General features: G+C 40.4%; 1 protein-coding gene across 1 annotated transcript in view; it reads left to right on the top strand.

Moving 5' to 3' along the window:
* Positions 1-24,132, top strand: part of CEP72 (centrosomal protein 72) — a 49,185-nt gene that overhangs the window by 3,952 nt on the left and 21,101 nt on the right. The window contains exons 3-8 of the mRNA XM_063125206.1: positions 768-960; positions 9,342-9,456; positions 11,616-11,794; positions 12,860-12,960; positions 14,552-14,603; positions 17,995-18,177. Of these exons, the coding sequence (XP_062981276.1) occupies positions 768-960; positions 9,342-9,456; positions 11,616-11,794; positions 12,860-12,960; positions 14,552-14,603; positions 17,995-18,177 (823 nt within the window). The remainder of the gene's footprint in view (positions 1-767; positions 961-9,341; positions 9,457-11,615; positions 11,795-12,859; positions 12,961-14,551; positions 14,604-17,994; positions 18,178-24,132) is intronic.

Raw genomic sequence — 24,132 nt, 5'->3', positions numbered from 1 at the left:
AGCCTGTTGCCTACACTGGTACCTGGGGACCACCATTGGAAAGATCTTCTCTCTAGTAGTCACCTGGCTCACCTTTTCTTTTCTTTTTTGGTGAGGGCATGTGGAAGAAGGCCTCAGAAGTTGATCTTCTGAGGTATATATAGGAGGTGGTACTTCTTCAAGTAATTTGTCCCCACATCACTTAGGGCTTTAAAAGTTAGTACCAGCATTTTGAATCAGTCCTGGAAATGGACCGGAAGCCAGTTTAGATGGCAAAGAATTGGTGAAATAAGATATTGTCCAGATGTAAAAGCAAATTTACTTTTCAGACACAGTTCACCTGTTTGTTCATAGGATTGGTTATTCTGTTCTACCTGCACCTCTTAAAAAAAAGTAGATACCCTAGAATAGAGATCTATAATATAAAGCCTGTAAAAAGATAAAGTCTCACCCAGTACATTTAAATTCCTTGAGGTGGGACCATAGTTTTGTGGTAGAGCACATGCTTTGTGTTCAGAAGGTTCAATCCCATGGCATCTTCTTTTAAAAGATTTCAGGAGAAAAGTATTTCAGGACAAAAGGTTAGGAAAGGACCACTCTCAGATTAGGCAGAACTCAGCTAGCAGCCTCTGTTGGTTTGTTGCTTGGAATATCTGTAAGTGGTTAGACACCAAGGAGTAAAAACTGTAGCAGTTATCTAAGATAACTTATTCAAAATAAACATGGTTTATTGGAGTTGTGTTTACTCTCACTTTACAACTCCTGTCTAACCTTTTATTTATTAACAGGGTCTTGAACATCTCACGTACTTAGAAAAGCTCAATCTCTACTTCAATTATATTTCCACATTGTCAGAAGTGTTTCGACTCCACGCTTTAACAGCACTCAAAGATGTGGATCTCCGGTTGAATCCTGTTGTTAAAAATGAATCAGATTATCGTCTTTTTGTTGTACACATGCTTCCTAATCTCAGGCAGTTGGGTAAGTAGGCTGGCTTTGCAGTTTTGCCGACGTGAGGCACAAAGCCAGATTTTGGACTTGAACCTGGGATTTTAGCATGATAGGCTCAAAAAAATGACCCAGCAGTGCCATATCAGTATATATTCCAAACATTTTGTGATCAAAAGAATTTTTCCTTCGGTGGTTGAATTAGTTAGATTTGTAGCCCACTCTGCCCAAAGTTAGGAAGTATTTATGATAAGTATTTACTGCTCCACAAATGGCTTCTTATGCATACACCTTAAAATGCGGAGTGTGAATGTGGTGTACTTTTATTTAAAAGCACATGTATTATACATATACACTTGTCTGGCAGCCAGCATCAACTGCTGCTTCCTGTTGAGTTGTATACGTTGGGGCCAACCTGGGTTTGTTGTGTAATGTGCCAAATATTTCTCAGTTTAACTTATACAAAACCTTGTAATTCTTTTAGCTTCTTAACCTCTTTTTTCCTTCTTTCATATTTGATGAAAAACTGATAGACCTACCACCAAAACCATTTGAACTATTCTTGGGTTTTACAGTTCTGAAATAGTATCTGAACCCTTTTGCACTCCCTCGAAGGGGTTATTCCTGTTTCGTAATCTTTTCTCTATTGTCATCTCTTGTCCTATCCCTCTAAAGCATTCAAACTACATTAATTTTATTTATTTAAAATTATTTTTAGACTGGCTTTAAAGGGCAAAACCCTCTCAAGGTACATATACTCTGTACAGCACCATGTACATTGATGGTGCTATATAAATAAATAATAATAATAATAATAATAATAAAAAAAAATCATACAAAACATACAAAAAGGCAATGAATATACAATAGCAATATTATAAAACAATAAAAACAAATTACACCAGTAAAACCTGCAGCCCACAGATTATGGGAAAGCTACTGAAAGCAGATCGGTCTTTATGGCCTTCCTGAAGACCTGCAAAGAAGGGGCCTGATGAACTCCCAATGGAAGTTAATTCCAGAGCTGCGGAGCCACTGCTGAAAAAGCCCTTGCCCTTGTACTCACCAACCCAACCGTCTTTGGCAGCTGGCAGGTGAGAAGGGACTTTGTTGATGACCTCAAACTGTGGCCAAGCTGTAACAGGAGGAGGCGATCCTTCAAGTAACATGGACCCGAACCATTTAAGGTTTCAAGGTTAAAGCCAGCACTTAAAGTTGTATTTGGAAACCAATGCAGTATCATATCAGCATACGACCCAGCTTCCACTAGTATTTGGGTTGGCTACATTTTGCACCAACTGAAATTTGTCAATTTATTTATTTATTACATTTTTATACCGCCCAATAGCCGAAGCTCTCTGGGTGGTTCGCAAAAATTAAAACGTAATAAAACAAACAGTCTAAAAACACAAATACAAAATACAGTATAAAAAGCACAACTAGAATAAAACCACGCAGCAGAAATTGATGTAAGATTAAAATACAGAATTAGAACAGTAAAATTTAAATTTAAGTTTGAACTTTCAAATTTAAAGTGAATTTAGCAACTGCTAACCATGGAATATTTGCTTATTTAATTTATAACCTGCCTTTCTACCAGGAAATGATGTTCAAGGCGTCCAGCAAGAATAAAAGCTAAAATTTATGATAAAGGCATAATAAAACCAATCATTAAACAAATAAATTGCAAACACAATTAAAAATGCAACAATAAAAGAATAAAACAGCACCCAACCCAACAGACCAGGCCACAATAGAGAGCAGAAGTGGCTAAGAAGGAGAAATTTGACCTCAGGTGGCAATAGTCAGCTTTGATGGCTGACGAATCTAAGCAGAAAGTTTGGTTCCTTTCCCCTTGCAGACAGTATGAAGTGTTTAAAAAAATAGCAAGAATTTGACGCTGGTGTTCTCTGTGGTATACTGACAAAACCGCTTCTCTTAACTTTGGGGAGGAGGATTATGGGTTGTGGCACTCCTATCAAAAGTTGTTATTAATTTGAAAGTGGAAAGGCTAATGCAGGTGACTTTTACAGATTGGAAGGCAAGGAGGCTAGAGAAAGGTGAATTCAGTTTACAAAGTCTGAATGTGAATGATTAAAGAGCCAAACCTTGACCATAAAACAATCCTTTGAACAATTTTACAATAACTGTTTGCATATGAAAGGGAGCTTTATTCTGTTTGACAGTTGTATTTCAGCATTTTCTGTGAGTGTAATTTCATTAGATGCGTTGACACTCTGCACAGTAACTATGTACATAAACGTGTTGATAAGAAAATAGTTTTCTCCCTCCCTTCTCTTAAATGAATTTATTACACTACTATGCAGTTCTTTGCAAACTAGCTACTAATTACTCATGGAGAGTGCCCTCTACACCCTTCTCCAATCACCTACTGCCTTTAATGATTATTTTTTTCTTTTGGACTTGAGAATTTCCCAGGCCTGGCAAATGGCAGTTGATACGGATTCCTGTGCTTACCTTTCTCTTGATGTTATAAGCCCAGCATAATAATAGATTTCACTGAAGCTGTGCATGTTAGTCCCAGAAGGCAGTTTGGGGTTGGGGGACCGCCAAGGGGGCTGTGATATTGCCAACTTACCAAGTTTTGTGTCTGGCTCTCTGACTTCCAGCTCCTTTGAAGGGCTATTAACCCTCGGAGCAAAAGGAGACAAAGCCTCAGGCTTAGCTCAAAGTGGGGGTGATAAGTCCTCTTTCCCCTTTTACATGCTTGCCAAGGACAACTGCCAGTCACCCCAGGTGAGTGGCAAAATTATGTACTTGCTTTATAATGTGGAAGTAAAAACAAAACCATATTCCAAGTCTTCCTAACTCACTCACTCTCCTCCATCCCCGCTTTTTTTTTTTTTTGGTTCACAGTTTTATAAATGCTCCCTGACCCCTTGGAACTTTTCTTTTCAGTGCATCCATCACCATTACCCAAATGGGGAAATGGTAGAAGTCTCACATGGTTCATAGTGCCATAAGCGGAGGGTTGAGTGTCAAGCTACTCTTTGGTGAAGTCTCTCTATACTAGGGGTGGGCAGCTTGTGGCTCTACAGATGTTTTGGCCTACAACACCCATCGATACTCACCATTGGTTATAGTGGAGAGAGCTGATGGGAGTTGTATGCCAAAATATCTGGAGGGAAGCAACATCATGAGGGCTGCAAGTTGTCCACTCTTGCTCTCGGACAAGCAATCATTTGGAACAACACACTTGGAGGGTACAGAAGCATGTTTTGCTTCACAGCAGAAGATACATATTCAGAAGTTGCCCACTTTTGATCCATATATTAGCACCTTGATATAGTTTTGACAGATTCAAATTATACAGACTTTTACCACCCAGACAACAAATCTGTATCCTTATGCTTGTGTCTTTATCACCATCATCATCATCATCATCAACAACATCATCGTAATCATTAATATTTTATACACAGTGGTTGACAACTTGGAACTATTTGGTAGTTAAACCAATAGAATTATAAAACAGAATTAAGCCTGTCAGAACTCCAAAAATCAAAATTTAGATACATGAAATTCAAAATTCCTTCCTATCTCTCCTCTCTCATCTCACACTATTGCCCCGCTCGTGCTCTTCGCTCCACTGATGTCATGTTTCTCACCTGCCCAAGGGTCTCCACTTCCCTTGCTCGGCTTCGTCCATTTTCTTCGGCTGCCCCTTACGCCTGGAACGCTCTTCCAGAGCATTTGAGAACTACAAGTTCAATCGCAGCTTTTAAAGCTCAGCTAAAAACTTTTCTTTTTCCTAAAGCTTTTAAAACTTGATTTTGTTCTGACTTTTATACTGCCTGTTTGGTGCATTCTCTTCCCCTCCTTATTGCTTTATTATGATTTTATTAGAATGTAAGCCTATGCGGCAGGGTCTTGCTATTTATTGTTTTACTCTGTACAGCACCATGTACATTAATGGTGCTATATAAATAAATAATAATAATAATAAAATATTTCAGTGCATATAGTTTAAAAACTTAGCTCTTGTACACAAGGTCACCATACAGTCTGATCCTCTGCAGAATTAGGTATGCCAATTAGTAGGTGCAACTCTGCGTAGGATTGGAATATAAATATTTCAAAATGTTGTTGATTTCAAAACTAAACAGAAAAGGGCAAGCTAGCACACCTGCCAACCTCTTTGAATAGAAGGGATTTAATCTATTTACTTCTCAAGCTTAGTCACACCAATAGCCAAGTCCACTCCTCTGCCTGAACCAAATGGGTTTGTACAGGGGTGACTTTGTAGCTAGTTGAGTGCATGTGCATGCCCATTCTGATATGAGCTGTGATCTTAAATCACCCAAGGTAGGCTATTTAAGCCTGCTTTGCTCCTAGTTAACCTTCTTTTGCTGCTGTATCAGGAATCCCCCCCCACACACACACATCCTAGAGCTGTTGTGTAGGACGTGTAGATTGTTTATGGGCCAGTAGGATTTTTTTTACATGTCTCCAAATTGGCACACACGCCAAATTGGCACACTGACTGCTCTAACAGTCAGGAAGTTTTTCCTGATGTCCAGCTGGAATCTGGCTTCCTTTAACTTGAGCCTGTTATTCCGTGTCCTATTCTTTAGGCAAGTCCTGCTCTCACAGTGGCAGGGCTGTGTGAGAAAAGCAAGACAGGTGGAGATGCTCTGAGGCACCTTTAAGGTGAGCTGTTCCTAAGACTTGCCACTCATGGGTGGCGAATGGACTTTTAGGGGCTTTTTGTCTTGGCCATCCAGAGTTGTGGATCTCAACGGGTTGGGCAGAGTGACTCTGGAAGCACTTCCTCAGCATCTGAAGAAGTCAGGCCAGTGGAGAGAAGGTTGCTGTTGCACAACCTCTCTGGCCAGGTATGGCTCATGCTGATTCCAGGCAGGCAGGATTAGCTGTTTAGCGGCTCCTGTACTAGTAGTATCCCACACAGTATTTACAGTTACTGCAGATTCTGTTATGTTCAACTCATTAAGTGTGTCCTTGTTAACCCAGCGACATGTGTCTTGACACACTATTCTGTTATGGTTGCAAGTACTGGAACAGAATGCCTTAATAACAAGAGAGGTTTATCAATGTTTGAAATAAGATATGAGTCAGCCTAACTTATTAGGTCAAACGCAGAGGAGAGATCCACAAAGGCAGCATACAGGAACCTCCGCTTATCAGCTGCGCATTTACACAGAAGTTGGTGCTGCCTTTGTAAGTTTGTTGACATTAATTTAATTTAAATACTTTTAACTCATGTTTTGGCTGAAAAGGGTCACTGAGAGACTTAGAGATCAATACAAAACAAGATGGTCCATCACTGGCAAAAAGGAGAAAGGGATGAAGAAAAAAGCAAACTTGGATACCAGTTCTTAAAGGTCCAGTTCTTACAATGACCAAATGGGCTGGAAACAGTTCAGGTAGATCTGATGGAATGGGTACTGCTAGATTTGAGAGAGAACTCAAGGTAGCTGGTCTCTCAGCAGAGTTGATGCAATAGCTCTGATTTGCTTCTCTTCCTTTACTGCAGCGAGTTAGATCTTTGATTTTGAAATGGAGTGCTGTCTCATGTTCAAACAATAGCACTATGGGAAATTTGGTGTAATATCACTCTGCCAAATTATTTTATATATTAACTGTATTATATTTATTTTAAATTTTAATTCCTAGGTCATTCTTGACATGATTTGTGATAATTTTGCAATAAATTGTGGGTACTATTGTTTTAAGGGTTCTGATGATTTTAAACGACAGTGTTCTCCTCACAGGTTCTGCCCAGTTTAATTTTTTCATGTTGATTGGGGCCAGGTGTGATGAATTGCATTTTGATGGCCCCAATGTCAGTTTCTGTTGCTGTATGGGGGAAGAGCCTGTCATTACTCATTTTCTTAATTCTTTTCTTTTAATTTTTATAGCAAAAATAACTATAATCAGGAAATCAGTAATTTGTAACACAGACACACCCTGGAACTGAACTGGCATTGGGGCAATCTGAGGTGCTAATAAAGGAAATCAATTAAACCTGTTCAGCAGGAACCATTAAAAAGGGCAGAGCTAACTGAAAGTTAACTCTGGCAAGGATCCTTTCATGAATGGGACTGACTTGTGAGTAAACATTATAGAAGGATTTTCACTATGGTGAAGGACATTACTGGGTAATATAGTACTATATTAAGTACTATGTGCAACCTCTGTTTAATTCCACTTCCAGCTAATTATGGCAAAGTAATGCCTCAGCAGTGTGAGAGGATTCTAGTATACAAGAAACCACACTCTTCACTGTCTCCATTACCTGAAGACCCAAAAGCAAAGCCAGGTCTAGGAGCACTAAGTGGCAAACTTGCTCTTTAAGGAGGAGTGTGGCCCCATGACCCTATAGCCCAGCCTTCCTCAACCTGGGGCGCTCCAGATGTGTTGGACTGCATCTCCCAGAATGCCCCAGCCAGCTGGCTGGGGCATTCTGGGAGTTGTAGTCCAACACATCTGGAGCGCCCCAGGTTGAGGAAGGCTGCTATAGCCCTTTGTGGTGGGTTTATTTGGTGATTTGACTGGTGATTTGTGGTTTTGCTTTTGTGTTCCATGGATTATGTTAGAAAGATTATGTTTGTGTATTTATTTATTTATTAAAACATTTGTATCCCGCCCTATTTCACAAGGATCTCAGGGGGGTGTACAGATAAAATCGTACAAACAATATAAAACAATAAATATGCACAGCTAAAAACAAATTAAACCATTAATAAGCTAAAACCAGTATAGAATTTAAAAACAGTAAAACCAATTAAAACAATAAAACTATGTACAGGCTTGGTGAATTTAGCCATCAAAGGCTTTGTTAAAAAGCTATGTCTTGTCTTGACACTGAAATGAAGCCACTGCTGGTGCCAGTCTGGCCTCCAAGGGGAGGGCATTCCATGGCCGAGGTGCCACAATAAAGACGTTCTTCTCCCACGTTCCACCATAGTGTGTTGGTGGGATGCGGAGGAGGGCTCCTCCAACAGAGCTCAAATCTCGGGCAGGCATATATAGGGAGAGGCGCTCCCTCAAGTGTCGAGGTCCCAAGCCCATCCAGAACAGGTTGCTTTCCCAGTTACCAGACTCGGGAACCACCAATCCACAGAGCTTCCGTCTTACTCAGGATTCAGCTTCAGTTTATTAGCCCTCATCCAGCCCATTACAGCCTCCAAGCACTGGTCCAGCGCCTTCACAGCCCCAGCTGACTCTGATGACAGAAAGATGTCAGAAAGATTAGTCACGGAATCAAGAAAACCTCACATCTGAATTTGTAGATATTGGATGCGCATCAATATTACATATTGAACAGCATCAAATTTGTCAGCTGCCTAAAAGCAACAGCAAGCTGATAAACATGTTTTTGTCATTCTGCTTTGTACTTCTGAAATTTATACATGTAGAGTGTGTGTATAATATGTAAAGCATTTATTACCTTCTAGTGAAATATAGGAGTTTGGAAGAAGGGGAGGCAAAGATCACCTCCTGCCCTGCTGACTTAAGCCCACCAGAGCATAGGAGTCTCAGAAGCCTCCAAGTTCTGGTGTTTCTGAGCAACGAAGTCTCTGTCCATAGGACTGTGCCTCAAAATACAAGAGAGAGAGAGAGAGAGAGAGAAAACACAAACATAGTTTATATTTCTTTAATCCCCAGCTAGGTCCATGTTGACAAAGTAAAGGGAGAGTAGAAAGGACATTGGTGGAATTTGCCAAGGCATGATTCTGGTAGTCATGGCTAGCCACTGACTCACGTGTAACCCCTGCCACTACTGTTCTGATTAGCTCCACCTAACCCATGCTTCAGTACCTTCACACTTATGGTTGTAGGTGCCTTCAAGCATTCAAACCTCTGTTGTTATGGGAAGGAGGATTCTTCCGTTCCTGGAGGCATTTATATATGTATTTCTCTGAGACGTTTCCAGGTTTAAAAGACAAAACTGTATTCTAAAATGATAGATTAGGACAGACTCATAAATAAAGCCACTAAAGCTTTTAGGCTGTGGTTTGTTTATTTATTTTTACTTGCCTGCTGTGGGCTTGCAATGGAGGGACAGAGAGCTTCATTCCTCCTCCAGTAGCCCATAATATGTCTGTGCCAAATGAGCCTCCCTCTTCTGACACCCTGTTTGTTTTCTGTGCCAGGCACAGAGGAAGGATGGAGCAGACTGTCCCTTCTCTGCCATCCCACTCACTCACCTGCATTCAATTTTTTGTCACCTTTAAGCACTTGCCTGATAGCCAAATACAAAGCTAGATTAGGATCACGTTGATATTAACCTTAACACACACACACGACTGACCTCATTGCTTAGAAGTGAAACCTCTTTTTTGAGGTTCATCTCATGTGTTTGGGAATATTTATCCTAGTGTCAAGCTTGCAGATACTAATTAATGTTATCTTTTGGAAATGTTTTTTAGATGATCGTCCTGTGAGAGACAGTGAACGAAAAGCATCCCTTTTGCATTTCACTACAGATCATGCTTATAAATTCAAGAAGCCTTCAGTTGTACCAGAAGAGACGGCAACAGGAAGGTATGAAAAGAACAAAGGTTCAAGTAGTTGCAGTCATGTGATTTTGGAAATACTGGTTGGGAATTCGAAGAATTGCATGAAGTGTTTGTCTGTGTTTTCCATCTTCCTGCCCACCCCATCCCCAGTTGCTGAACAGTCATTCCTAAAAATAATTCCCACACTGTTGTCATTCAGGCACCACTTAAAGACTTAATTATTTGTGCACGCTTTAGTGTTACAAGCAACTACTGTATTTGCTTTTGATTATATTATAAATATTTGTGTTTTTTGAATCCTGATTTTAATATTTATGTGGTGCACAGTGTTTTATATCGGTTATTAGCTGCCCTGGGTTCTTTGTGAGGAAGGGTGGGTTATGAATCAAAGAACTAAAGGACTCTGTGTAATGACTTCTTCTAAAGGTATTTGGGAGACAAAATAGAGCACTGGGGCTTCTGTGAGTGTCTCTTCTGACTACAGCTCTTTGTGCTTCATTGGATGCAACTCTAAATCTTTGGATTTTGGCCATAGACATATTTATTTATTTATGCTACTTTTATACTGCTTAATATCCTAAAATCTCCAAGAAGTTCACACCACAGCACATATATAATAACCAGAGCAAAAACCATGTAAGAACAATCTAAAATAATAATTAAAAATATTTTAACAAAGTCTGTAAGATGAATATAAAATGGAACTGTGTCATAGTCCATTACAAGTCAAGAAAAGCCTGTGTAAGCAACAATGTCTTCAAGAGATCTTTAAAGCTTGCAATAGCTTCTGTCTCTCGAACAGCACTTGAGAGAGTGTTCCAGAAGGTGGGTATTACTTCTGAGAAGGTCAGCTGACGTGTGGTCGTGGAGCAAGGCCTCCTTGGAAAATCTCGAGGGTTTAATGGGTATATATAGGCAAAGGCAGTCAGTTAGGTGTTCTGTTCCTGAGTTTTTAGGTTGCTTCCAATAATCAGCCATGTCAGTTTGGAACAATGGGCCATATGTGTGAAGTAGCCTATGTTTTAAAATTGTTCCAGGCAGGAATCTTTATGTATAGGGAATGCCACAAATCAAATTTGCAGGGATCAGAGGTCATCTGGTTGAAATCCCATAATTTGAATTTGAAAAGCAGTGGGCTGGGAGCAGTGGGCTCCTCTATGTGAGAGGAGATATATGGACAGGGGGTTTCTGAGACTCCCTCTTCTGGAAGCTACATCCCTCCTGCAATCATATTTCACGAACTGACCTTCAAGCAAAAGGGATGTATGGAGAGCAGCTTCTGAAACAGGAGTTGCAGCTTAAAGAGATGGAAAGATTCAAGCATGCACGTAAAATTCTGCATTTGCTCGTGTTGAAGTGGTCTGGCGAAGATTCTCAGTGTGTGGTCTTCGTGATCATGACAGCGGATACATGGCCTTTCCACTCTTCAGCTATCCAGACTCCTATAGCAGTACCTGATGGAGGGAAACTAGGATCAGTCTCTTGGTATTGGTTTTCCCCTGTTCCAGCATTTCAATCAAATTGCAAGCAAAGAACAAGAAGGATTGAAACAGCCTGAGCTACAGTAGGTGTGTTCTCCCCTATGGAAAGCACCTGTACTGTGCTGTAAACAAAACTAGCCACAGTATGAGCATATTCAGGAGTACTTAAGAGTTGTTTGGTGCTAGACATTACGGGCCATGTGGTTTCTGTTCAAACCTGGAAAAAATGTTCATGCTTCTGTTCATCTTGCTTCAGGCAAAGTGGCATTGTCCAGACATGGCATAAATTCAAGTAGCCTGACAATTCACAGCTTGCTTTAAGACCATTTTTGGAGCCAATGATTCAGGAAGTCTTTTGAAAGTCATTGCAGTTAGATCTCCTTTCCATCCTTAATGTCTTAATTCCAACACTAACAGATCTAATGTCCCTCATCAATTGCTTTATGGGTTCTCTCCATATATTTGGGGCAGGGGTTAGCTATGGTTTTGTTAGTACCATACAGAGGTGATTGTGTGATTGTGATTTTTTTATATATATACTGTTTTTTATGTTTTTGATGGTTTTTAAATTTTGTATACTTTTAATGTTTACCATTTTTAATTGTTGTAAACCGCCCAGAGAGCTTCGGCTGTGGGGCGGTATATAAATGTAATAAAATAAATAAATAAATAAATTGTGTGGTGCCATATTGTTTCATTGCAGATCTGTCCATCCAAGAGTTGTGCATGTTAACACCATGTCAAAAAAGTGCTTGTTGATGGATGCAGATGATGAAGCAGTCCTAAACCTCGTTGCCAAGTGTGAATGGGACCTAAGTAAGCCTCCAGGAGTAACTGGATCATCTAAAAGAGTCCCAGCGGTTGAATTTCATGATTTAAACAGTATGTAGTTCTTGCATTTCGAAATCTCACTCATTATCTTCAGTACTGGACTAGTCCATATCAAGGTATATAGCCCCCTATGTTTCTGGGTCATTCAGCACTCTCCAGTGCTGACCTGTTCATGAGATATGTTAGAGTGTATGCCTTATGAGATGGAGGGAAACGGAGATCAGCCATTGTAACAGTAAAGGGCAGAGGGAGGTTTGGCAGGTGGAGACCGGCAGGTCATTATAGGGGAAGGAAGTGCATTATAAGGGAGAGTGTTTGTTGCTCCTGGACTGTTTGTCAGTTCAGAGAGCCTGAGTGGGCAGGGTGATAGTCTTCCTTGGTTGAGGGTACTGCTCCTGAATTGGTCAATGCGAAAACAGCCATCCAGGACTTGATCCTGGGTGAGCGTGCCAACCTGGTTGAATGAGACTGGGTGTGTGTCTGTATCTCTTCAAGCTTTGCCCACCTGGGTTCTCCATTCAAACAAGACCTACAGGGTGGAGAGGCATTGCTGCAGTGGTCTAACTCTATCCCACAGTCTTCCAGTTTTGAGTGTGTGCAAGTGAAAGTGGGTATTCAGGACAGAGAAGGGATTCTACTGGTGTACTGCCCACCCCACTATCCAACAGTCCTTTTATTGAACTAGCCAGAGTAGTCTTGTGGGTGTTGCTGGAGTGGTAGGCTATAACTTTTTTTGCATGAATTAAGAAAAAGAAAGTAACATTTGGGGATACTTGCTAAATCTTCTCATGCTGAACTTTTAGAAGTTTTCTTTTACTTTGGTAATTTAGAATTTTGGTAAATTAAAGACTTTGGGGAGTAATGGGGAGATTATTTTCCCTTTATTTTCAGGAGAATCAAAAGGAATTTTAAAACAATGCATACTAAACATTGTCAGGTTGTATTTTTGTGTGTGTTATTTTACATTTATTTTTTCAAAGGAAGTAGCAAAAAATTGAGGTGAGAAATGCTTGCTCTTTTTGTCTGTAGCTGATGTCTCATGTGATACTGTAGTATTTAATGTAGTATTTAAACTAAATTTAACTGATTTAGTATTTAAACATGTTATTTCTTGAGATATTTATAGAATGGAAAAGAATACAGGGAGGCACTCGAGGTCTTCTGTCTCCCCACCACATTACGTCTTAATGCAAAAGCCACAAGAACACATGCTCAAGGTAAAGAAAATAAACAATAAAATGCTATATTGTGCATTTTTCCTATGCTAAGATTCCCTCTAAGCCATTATGCAAAGCAAATCAGACAGGAATGCAATTACCTTTAACATTTCCTAATACCAGAAACTCCTGACATTTTACATAGTATTGTAAAACTGTCCACACCTCTGAAATGTTTCCTGATTCAGTTCAACCAATGAAAATGTCCAGATTTCTAAGTTGACAAATCTGCTGTTTACCACTACCCTTAAAAGATCATTACTACTTTCTAGTTTTGGCTTGGCGCTCCGGCTATTGGGCGGTATAGAAATGCAATAAATAAATAAATGAATAAATAAATAAAATGTTACTTTCTCGCTAAGTATAGTACTCTACAGGACTCATGAGGAAACCTAGAGAATCTCAGGGGCAAGCTAATAGGAAGGGGCTGTGTGGTAGCAGAGATACAGGGAAAGTTAAGATGACTTTGAACACCAAAATGCAAGAATCTGGGCATATTAGGGCCAGGATGGCAACTGAAGAAACTTCAGGAAATGGGTAAAGAGAGAGTACTCTCTTAACTTAGTGTGTTACAAAAGTTCTTGCACACGCCTGTTGATGTTATTGGGAAGTAATGTCTACAAAAATATGGCCTGTAGTGTATTTTTTAGACCCTCTCTATTCTTGAGCAATCAGCATTTGATGTCAGGGTGTATTAACTAACAACTTTTAAAAATTCCTCTTATAGCATAGCTTTGTTACATACTTGTATAAATTGCTTTGCCAAGAAGGTATCAATGAACTCATTCAGAGCTCTATAGGTAAGATAAAGTAAACACGTAATTTAAAGTTAGTTTATTTTTTTTAATGATAACTGCTTCTCTTTCGTTCAGCTTATTCTGATATAACATTTGGTGGTCACGGGATGTTTTCCTGAAGTGGTCATTTGAACACGTAGATGTAGACAAATTGTACCAGAATTGTTTATCTTCTACCAGGGAGGATCCTATAAACAGAATCCTGCATACTTGTAAGACTATGTGTATGAGGCCTTATCTGGATTACTTTAGAAAAGGAGTAAGCAATGTGATTCCTGTGGGCACTAATGCACCCCAAGACACCCTATTTGGCAGCTGTCAAAATGCCCTAAATTAACATGTTTCTAACTGGCAGCTGGGATTGTTGTGACATAGGTTTCTGTTGGTGCTGAAAACTGTGGGTCTAAAGGAGTTGTCTGCCTTGCACTCAGTCGTTTGGGCCAGTTATTTGTCCTTTGCCATGTTTCCCATAACAGCCATTTTGTGGTGGTGCCCAGGACAGTTTCTTGAATTGCCAAATGTGCCCACAGCCCCAGAAGTTTTCCTACCCCTGCTTTAGAAGGTTGACTGATGAGCACCAAACAATATAGTGTATTTGACACTATATTTAATCATTGTGTTTGGTGACTGGTGACTTCTGTTGCAGTACTGAGCACCAGTAAGATCACTTAATGTTGTTCTAAAGAATGCATAACTTCCAATCCCTAGATTGGCCTTTCAATATGTAGATTTGTAGGAGAGCTTTTAGAGTACTATACATGAATGTTAATAAAAAAAAATCTTCTTTTTTATAGGATGCTATATCAGAAAATAGAAATGTGTTGAAAGCACGAGAACTGGATAGAGGTATGTTAGATCCAAATTTGCTTGGTGAGTTTCTCTTATAAAAAAACCCGCTATTTTATATTGAAAATCTAAGTTAATAAATACTGTCCTATTTCATTATCTGAGTTTAGTTCAGTTATATAATACTATAGCCTAGAAATCCTGTGTGTTCAGGCTTGTGAATTAAGCACCCATGAGAAGAGCAGGTAAGTGCTAGGCACATATTTATTTAATTCAGTTAGGTAACCATTTAACTTATAAATCATCATCTGAAGCCAAAACAAGGGCACACGAAAGGGAACTAAATGCCAGGAGGTTAATCCTTTAGGACAGGGTTGGCTCTCCAGATGTGGTTGGACTGCATCAGCCTTAGCCAGCATTGCCAGTGATGCGGGCTGAAGGGTGTGTGTGCAATCCAGTCATGTCTGGAAAACTACGTTTCCCTGCTTTAGAACCCCTGCTTTAGAAACGTACAGTTTACCAGCTAAATTCTGAGAGAGAAAATCTGTTAGAAACAGTTTTTCCAGTCCTGCTGTAACAGAGACACCTGTGTGGTTTCACAAAACCTCAGCTCAAAAGAAACTAAAAAACCCTATTATATAGCTCTATCTTGATAAATGCCACAGTGCAGGCCTTGCTAGTGGAAAATTCTGCTTGTAAACAAGAAGTGTAGTCTTAGTTTTCAGTGTAGGCTCCGTTTTTAGGTCTTTAGCTCTCAAACTAAAGTTTAAGTTTAGACCCTAAGTCCAAATTAAGAGTTCAACTTTTAGTTCAGTTTTAAAAACCAGACTGTAAAGAAAGTGCACATTGAGCCAGGCTCATAGTGACTCAGTCCCTTGCATTCCTGAAACTACGCCTTCTCCTTAATTCCCTAGCCATTGTCTACTCCCCTGATTTAAAACAACAACACACAACTCCATTCCCAAGGGGCTCATCCACTTAAACAAGAATAGGATCCGCTTGAACCAAAATGGAAGCTGAACCCTGGAGGAAAGATGACAGAAGCAGGGGCTGAATCAGCTCTAAGGGATAACAGTGAAAACATCTCTGGAAAAGAGATGAAAATAGGCGTGAGCATACAGTAAAACATGATAGTCAAAAAGGCTAAAGGTCCATAAGGTAAAATGCACACACCAAACACAACTAGAGAGGAATAGCATGTATAAATGTTTTTATGCTAATGCTGGAAACCCCTGAGCAAAGTTGGGAGAGTTGGAGTGCTTGGTTTTAAAGGCGAATATAGTGGGCATACCAGAAACCTGGTGGAATGGAGACGTCCAGCTGGACACCGTCGTCTCTGCAAACAAACTCTATAGAAAGGACAGGGTAGGGCATACTGGGGCGGTATTGGTCTTGATGTCAAAGAGATCATAGTGTTAAACTAGAAGCCTTAATAGGATCTGGATCCTCGATAGATTTCCTGTGGGTGAAAATAACCAGGAACCGAAAGTAATTTAGTACTGTGGACATGCTATTGTACCCTGACCAGAATGCTCAGGATGTCTTGAGAATGGGGAATCAAATCAGGAAAATATTAGGAGAAAGTGTATTAATGGGTGATTTCAGTTACCTTCACATAGACTGGATAAATGTGTTTACCAGTTACGACAAAGAAATAAAATGTCTCCATACCCAAAATAATTTCTCCATACCCCAAACAATTGTGCTCTAGAACAGTTGGTCATGAAACCTACCACAAGGCGGCATCACTAGACTCAATCCTAAACAGTCCCCAGGACCTAGTGTGAGATATGAGTGTTGTTGAACTGACCGGAAATGGTGGTGCTATCAAATGTAATTTATACGCAAATGGAAAAGTGTCAACGAAGTTTGACACGGTCACATTTTGACTTCGCTTGGCTAAAATGAAGGAACTGGTAAAAAGGAAGTTGAATGGGAAAGTCAAGAAGGTCAAATCTCTCCCGAATGCTTGGGGATTACTCAAACCGCAATCAGGAATTCAGCTAAAATGTATAACCACAGGTCAAGAAAGGCAGCACAAATTCCAAGAGGTCACCGGCATGATTAACAAGCAGGTCAAGGAATCACTTAGAGATAAGATGGCTTCCTTCAGGCACTGGAAATCTTACTCAAATGAGGACAAAATGGGACACAACCTTGCACAAAGGAAATGCAAGCTGACAATACAGCCCCGACGTCATCTGACCCAATATGGTTCTCTACCTCTGTTCTAGACTTTATAGGCAAATTGAAAACAAACAAATCACTGGAAAACAAACAAATTACTGATATCCATCTGAGAGTTCTTAAAAGAATGCAAATGTTAAGTTGCTGATATAACAAATATGTAACATGTTCCTAAGATTTCCCTCTGTATCACAGGACTGGAAATTACCAATGTAATGGGAAAATTCAGGAAATTACAGTGTATTAAGGTGTATTCAAGGCAAATTAGTGGAAAGCGATAATTAGTTTTAATTGTATTTTATTATTTTAGGTGAAACAACAGTTTCCTCTCCCCCCTCTCCCTATGAGAGTACCCCTGGAAAATATGGACAGCATAGACAAAACAAAGTTTACAGTAACAAAAAATGGGGAAGTCTCCCACCAGTTAAATAAAAGTAGTGTTCCAAAGATCACCATGTGTTGCAGGAGGTCGATACCCATGTTCCTTAGTAACCACGTAAGAAATAAAATTAAACCAAGTTTTATAAAAAGTGGTAGTGGTTGTGTTGCTTCTTCGGTTCCGGGTTTCATTTGTTAATTTGTCCAAAAGAGCTATGTCTCAAAGCTGTGCCAGCCAGCTTTTAAATAAGTCTCCATCCAAGGATTTCCAGCATTTGGCTATTATGAGTATTGTCACTGACATCAGGTGAGTTATGAGACCCTTTGGGGTAAGATCTAGTGAAAGTGATCATTTTAAACGTAAAATTATCAAGCGTTATGGAATTAACATGACTTCTGGAAAGGTAGTCCTGTCTCACCAACCTTACATCTGTGATGTTGTCAACAAGCATATTGAATGGGTAATCCCATAGATATTGTGTACTTGGACTTTCAAAAGGCTTCTGAGAAAGTCTCTCCCAAAGACTCTTGATTAAATTTAACAGTCATGGGATAAGAGGAGACATAGGCCACAGCTAGACCTAAGGTTTATCCTGGGATCATCCAGGGTTCGCCCCTGCTTGAGCACTGGATCCTCTGTGTGTCACATAGATGAACAGGTTTGACTCCTGGACGATCCAGGGATAAACCTTAGGTCTAGCTATGGCCATGCTTTAATGAATAGGAAACTGGTTAAAGTAGAGCGTAGGAGTACGTGGTGAGTTCTCACAATGGAGGGAAGTAAATAGTTACTTGATGTCATGCCCCTGCTGTGTACTCCAGCTAATAACGTAATATAATTTTTTGAATATGTTGCAGTAATCTGGGATTTTTCTCTCCCTTCTAGAATATAGAATTGCCCAAGGCGTCTTTGGTCAAGGGCCTGAGAAAAGGAAAATTGACAGTGGAGTTTTATTGTTAGGCACTCCATCGAAAGAACTGCCCACGAAACATTCTAATTTGAAGTTCCAGGATAAGGCTAAAGGGTCTGAAAAAATGGCAACCCATGTTAATTTTACACCCCATCCAGGTAAAATTGTTTTTGAAGCGTTGTCAAGGCCTTGCTAAGGTCTAAGCCAAACACATTAAGTGAAATTAAACATGTGACTGCTGCCAAAAACAGCAGCCACCCATCTGTCTATCTCCTCCATAATCCCTTATAGAACTGACCTGTATGTTGATGTGTAAGTCCTGAGTTTTTTTACCCCCTGGCTTCTCGCTAGAGGCAGCCGAGAAAATGCAGTTTATTATTATTTATTTATTACATTTGTATGTAATAAATAACCATAGCCAAGGCTCTCTGGGCGGTTTACATAGGATAAAAACACTTAAAAACAACATACCAAAAATTTAAATTACAAAAACATACAATTTAAAACCACGAAAAAATACAAAAACAAACCCAGGCTAATTACATATTGCTAAATGCCTGGGAGAAGAGAAAAGTCTTGACCTGATGCCGAAAAGATTACCATGTCGGCGCCAGGCGGGCCTCGTCAGGGAGATTGTGCCCCGATAGCAATATTGTGATATCAGGATATAGATGAGTGCTACTAGATCAGGGACAGGCCACCTGTTGCCCTCCAGATGCTTTGGACTACAACTCCCCTTAGCCCCAGCCATTGGCCAATTATAAGGGATGCTGGGAGTTGTAGTCCAAACCATCTAGAAGAGACTGGGTTGCCTACCTCTGTACTAGATGTTAAGGAGATGAATGGGGAAGCTAGATGGATGGCTGCACACCTTTTCAGTGTTGCATCTGGTTCTGCACAGTGTTTTGTCTGATGTGTCCCAGCGATGGAACTTTTGTTGCTAGCACTGATTAAATCTGTAGGCATGACTTGTTGTAACTAGGGGTGTGCACGGACCCCCCGATCCGCTTCTCTTCCAGATCCGCAATTTGCGGATCGGGCCGCTTCGCTCCGCCCGCTCCGCCTATAGTCCGCTCCGCTCCCCCCCATAGGCTTGCATTGAAATCCAAAAAAGTATACAACTTTTTTTCTGTTAAAGTTAGAAACCTCAAGTTTGGCACCATGACACCTCATGGACGTGTATACACACGCATGCCAAGACTCAAGCCAATCCAAGCGTCCCCTGATTTTGGGGGAATTTTTGAAAATCGGACACCCCATTTTCAGACATGGACTGTTCTCCGACATTTTGACAGATAAAAAAAATTGAAGCAGGCACCCTCACAGATGCCATCTAGATCCACATTCATGCCAAGTTTCAAGCAAATCCCATCATCCCCTGATTTTTGGCGGGGCTTAAACCTTTTAACTCACCCCAAATCAAGTCCCATGCTACAACTATGTCAATTTGCACGTCAGAAACCTCACGTTCGGTCCCGTGACAGCTTATCCATGTGTCCACATGGACGCCAAGTTTCAAGCAAATCCCATCATCCCCTGATTTTTGGGGAATTTATGAAAATTGGACACTCCAGTATCTCAGGGATTTTAAAGCTGCAGACTGGGGCCATTTCAAAGGAAATCCCAACATGCCATGAATTGGGGAGTAGATAAACCTATATGAATCTTCTTCCACACTTGAAAAATTGATTTGGAACTTCCAAAAGTCTTAAGTGAGCGCAGGAAGGACTTATCCCCTGAGTCAAAGCAAGACACACAAAAACCATCCCTGCGAGGTGGGCAGGGGAGGAGGGAGGGAAGGCAGGTAGGCAGCAGACATTTCTGGGGGCACAAGGAAGTGAGCCAAGGATAGTTTCAAAGCCAGTAATGCAAACCATCCCTGTGAGGTGGGAGCTGCACAGAGAGATGCCTTTTCTTTTGCATCCCATAACTAGGAGGCTAGGAGGATAAGAGTAAAGCTTTGTGATCCTTGCTTCAGAGTTGATTGACTGCACTGTGATCACAGCCATTATTAAACAACAACAACAGTAACGTTAATAATAGCAGTACTAATTAATATTAATAGCAATAATAACAACAACAACAACAACAACAACAAGGAGTTGAACTACAATGAAAGCCTGCCTGACTTCACTGAAGAGGAAAAGCCAGGAGAGCTTGGGCTATGGGGTGTAAATATAAAATGGAATAAATAAATAAATAAATAAATAAATAAATAAAGGAGGGGTAGAATTAAAAGCAGCAGTGTTGCTGAATAAACAACAGGAAGATTTTTTTAAAAAAGGCTTTATCTGTCTTTTACCAGTAAGAGGGAAGTGGACGTGCCCAGGGGGAGGGGGAATTATACCAATTTGACTGTCCCTGTCTAGGGACCACTCTTTAAGAAGCAAACTTACACTTCAACTCATGATAGGCATTGCTTCTCCACTGGTTTACCTTTGGAGGGCTCTGATGACCCTCCAAGGAGTGCACTGGGCACGTCCACATGCCCTAGGGGAGCTCATCCCCTTGCAACACATCTATTCAGTTGTTCACCAAGGTTAGGGTGGGTAGCAGTGCTGTGTTTCCTATCTGTTATTTATTTGCTTAGTATATGATTTCAGGTTGTGTTTATGCATTTGGTGGGGCTACTGTTTTAAAAAACACTGGGAAAAGTCCATTCAGACTAAGAAAGAGAAGTTCCCAGTATCCCAAGTATCCCATTTTGCCTATCCCCTCCTCCAACTTTGGGATCATGTGATCATGACCGGGAGTTGACTCTGCCCCTCAGCACTTCAAAAAGGTAAATCTCCTGGGTTTTTTACCCGATTTTTAAAAAAAATATAGCAAGCGAACCGCACCACGCAGAGAGCTGAGAGTAGGCTCAAAATGACCCCCAGCCACGACTCTCTAAGCACAAGACGTTTCAGAAAGATAGCTTAAAAAACAACACAGTTATCCCCTTTTCTTTTCCGCAATGCAATCCTATGGGCGAAATTTTTCAAAATGGCGATCGGAGCGCTCCGCGAAAATAGAAGCGCTTCTCCTATGGACGCTTCTCTTCGCCTTGCTTCTAAGGGTCCGCGGTCCGCTTCTACTCCGCCTCTGGGCAAGGCGGAGCAGGCCAATTCGCTTCTGATTCTCCGATTCTAATCGGAGTGGAGCACACCTCTAGTTGTAATGGCTCTGCTCCTTCTTGCTATTAATTTGAAAAAAGATGCGTTATTTTTCCTAATGAACTGTGATGTTTGAAGTAGAAGTCACTTTTTCTCTTTCTTCAGTGAAGAGTGTTGGCTAATGCTGTTGTCTTTGCTAAATGTAAAACTGTGGCAGTCTGTTAGATTATGGGATTGTATGCCCAAAACACATGCGGTAATTAGAATGATTTGGAAAAGTTTTTGCTGAATGTTGTCCAGACTAGATTCTCCAGTCTGTTTTTATGCTAATGATGCCACCTTGTGGATAATTCCAATTAGCTATTTGCTGTTTAGGTATTTCATTTAACCAACTTTCAACCCCATTTCTCTGTAAAGAAAATTGTGTATAGTTTTCATACTGAACTCAAATTACATTAATTCAGAAGTAGTTAGCAAGACTTTACTATCTTTTTGGTACCAGGTTAAAATTTCTTTGTTTCCCTGTCCATTTTTCCTGGTTTGCCTGTCCTTTTATATTTTTCTGCTTTTTAATTTTTTATGTCTATATCCTGTTATTATTGTATTTTAGAGTTCTATACCAACTTTGGGGGCTTTCATTGCATACTGCTCTGATATTCTGAATGAAGGGCATTTTAAAAATCTTCATCATCACAACACATCCAACATGTTACTTGAAATTCTGCCACAGATGATCTTCTTCTGATTCATCTTGGACATGAGTGTTCAGAGGAAGTTTTCTTGCCCTCTCCAACTCACTTTGAATTATTTGTATTAGACATACCAGTTTAGTTCCTTGTCCTCCAGGAATTTTTGGCATGATTTAACTTAGCCGCTCCAGTTAACTGTTTATAATTACACTTGCCAAAGTTCCTAAGCCTAAGGCCATTTATTCCCAGAGCTGGGACTTTTGGCAATATTTCTTCTTTAACCCTCATGCTGTATTCCATGTTTCTGCAGATCTCTGCATTTCCAGACCAGCATGCTGTGCATCTCTTTCTGGCCAGCTGTCATTACAAAGGAACATAGAAGTTGCCTTACACTGAGTCAGATCATTGGTCCATCTACTCCAGTGTTGTCGATATTGATTGGCAGTGGCTGTCCGGGTTTCAGGCAGGAGTTTTTCCAGCCCTACCTGGAGATGACGGAGATTGGGACTGGGGCCTTCTGTGGCCCCTTCCCAAAGGTGTATCTGGAGAATGACATTTAAGTTGTCATTCCCTGTAAATATGGAGTGGGGGGCTATATTATTTATTTATTTATTATTTAGCATATTTATACCCCGCTCCTCAACCAAAAAAGGCTTTTGGAGCAGCTTACAGTTAGTTAGCAAAAAAGACATATTGCTATATTGCTTTTGTTCCACTGCTTTTTCCCCAACCGCCTTGATTCCAGCCCTTCCCAAAGGCAAGTGATTGGGAAAACTGTGTATTCATACCTACCAGGAGTGCGGAACTCTATTTTTATGTTGAGGATTGTATTCCCTTGGGAGAAATTTCTCAGGCAGTAGCGGGGGCATACCGGACAATGCACAGAAGTTAAAAGTGGATAGGGCTAGGAATGGCAGTGGACCACTCCCTTTTTCCTCTTATCCACCCCCTTTCCACTCTTAGCCACACTCTTTTTCCACTCGGCCACTTACTTCTCTCCCCACTGAAAATACATGTGTGCAACAATTGGGCCATGTATGTGAATTGGACCTTTTTTCCTAAGCCTAACTGTTGTGGGGCTGGTGGTGAGGAGGAGGAAGTCTCTGGGCTGCATCCAAGCCATGGGCCAGAGATCCCTGGTTAATCTGTGATAAGCATTTGACTGTGCCTGGCTGCTGGGATTCTTTGAGGATTTTGTATTGGGGGGAGGGATTGTATTCTCCAGAGTGTTGTATTTTAGGCTGGAAGTGTTTCTTTGCTTACTGGAAACCTTTGCAGATGTTTGATGGGGAGGAGGGGAATCAGAACTACATTGACTTGCCCCACTTTCTCCAACATTTGGACATCATATTTGCATTGGAGCCTCTGTGTGTATAGCTTGAACCACCCAATTTCTACACTGCAGTTTTTATAAATGGTTTGCACTCACATGTGTTGGTCTCAACATGCAAATGACCTGCCTATTTTGTAGACAGACCTGGGATGGTCCATAGTGATGTGAGCTGTCATGATTATTTCCCTTACTGCACTTTTACAGTGGTGGCCAAAATTGTGGACACTTTTTGAATTTTTGATGTTTTGCAACTTTGCATGCTTATAGAAAATGTTCTGTTTCACGAAATTCAAATGTTTATATATCAATTGAAAGAGAATTTAATGATGAATTCAATACAAAAAACAGAATGCAAGTATCTGCAGTACAAAAAAAGTTATGCTTACTTTAGTCTAAAAACAAACACAGGTGTGATTGAGTGAAGAAGCAGATTGGAATTGCAAACCCTACTGGCCAATCACAGTCCTTGTTCTGGGGACCAATCACATCGCAGTAGCTGCTATACATTATGTTTCGAGTTGGGGAAAGTCCATTTTGGTGTTTGTTCTGTAACTGAAGTGTGATTGGAGATTGTGTGAATATTTGAAGTATTTCTCAAATTAAAAGTGTACGTACGTACATCATAAATAGAGCAATGGTACCAAAGTAAAGAGTTGATTGGACACCCAGGAAAAGAAGCAGGATTGTTGTATTACGTGAATCAGGTCTTTCAATTGATATATAAACATTTGAATTTCGTGAAACAGAACATTTGCTATAAGCATGCAAAGTTGCAAAACATGAAAATTTCAAAAAGTGTCCACAATTTTGGCCACCACTATAATTTGTCTGCGTAGGGCTAATATGAACGTCTTGTAGGCAGTTAAGCTCTGTAACACTGTTGGTTCCACCAAGTGATAAAATATACAGTAATGGAAGTCGGAGTCACCTGTTGGAGGATTCCTGAGGGATTAATGTGCTTCTTGAAGAGGCCAATTGCCTTTCATCATGCTTTCA

Source organism: Elgaria multicarinata, chromosome 1 (genome assembly GCF_023053635.1).
Source record: "Elgaria multicarinata webbii isolate HBS135686 ecotype San Diego chromosome 1, rElgMul1.1.pri, whole genome shotgun sequence".
NCBI classification, from domain to species: Eukaryota; Metazoa; Chordata; class Lepidosauria; order Squamata; family Anguidae; genus Elgaria; species Elgaria multicarinata.
The sequence above is the reverse complement of the archived record's forward strand: the minus strand, read 5'-3'. Positions and strand labels throughout refer to the sequence as shown.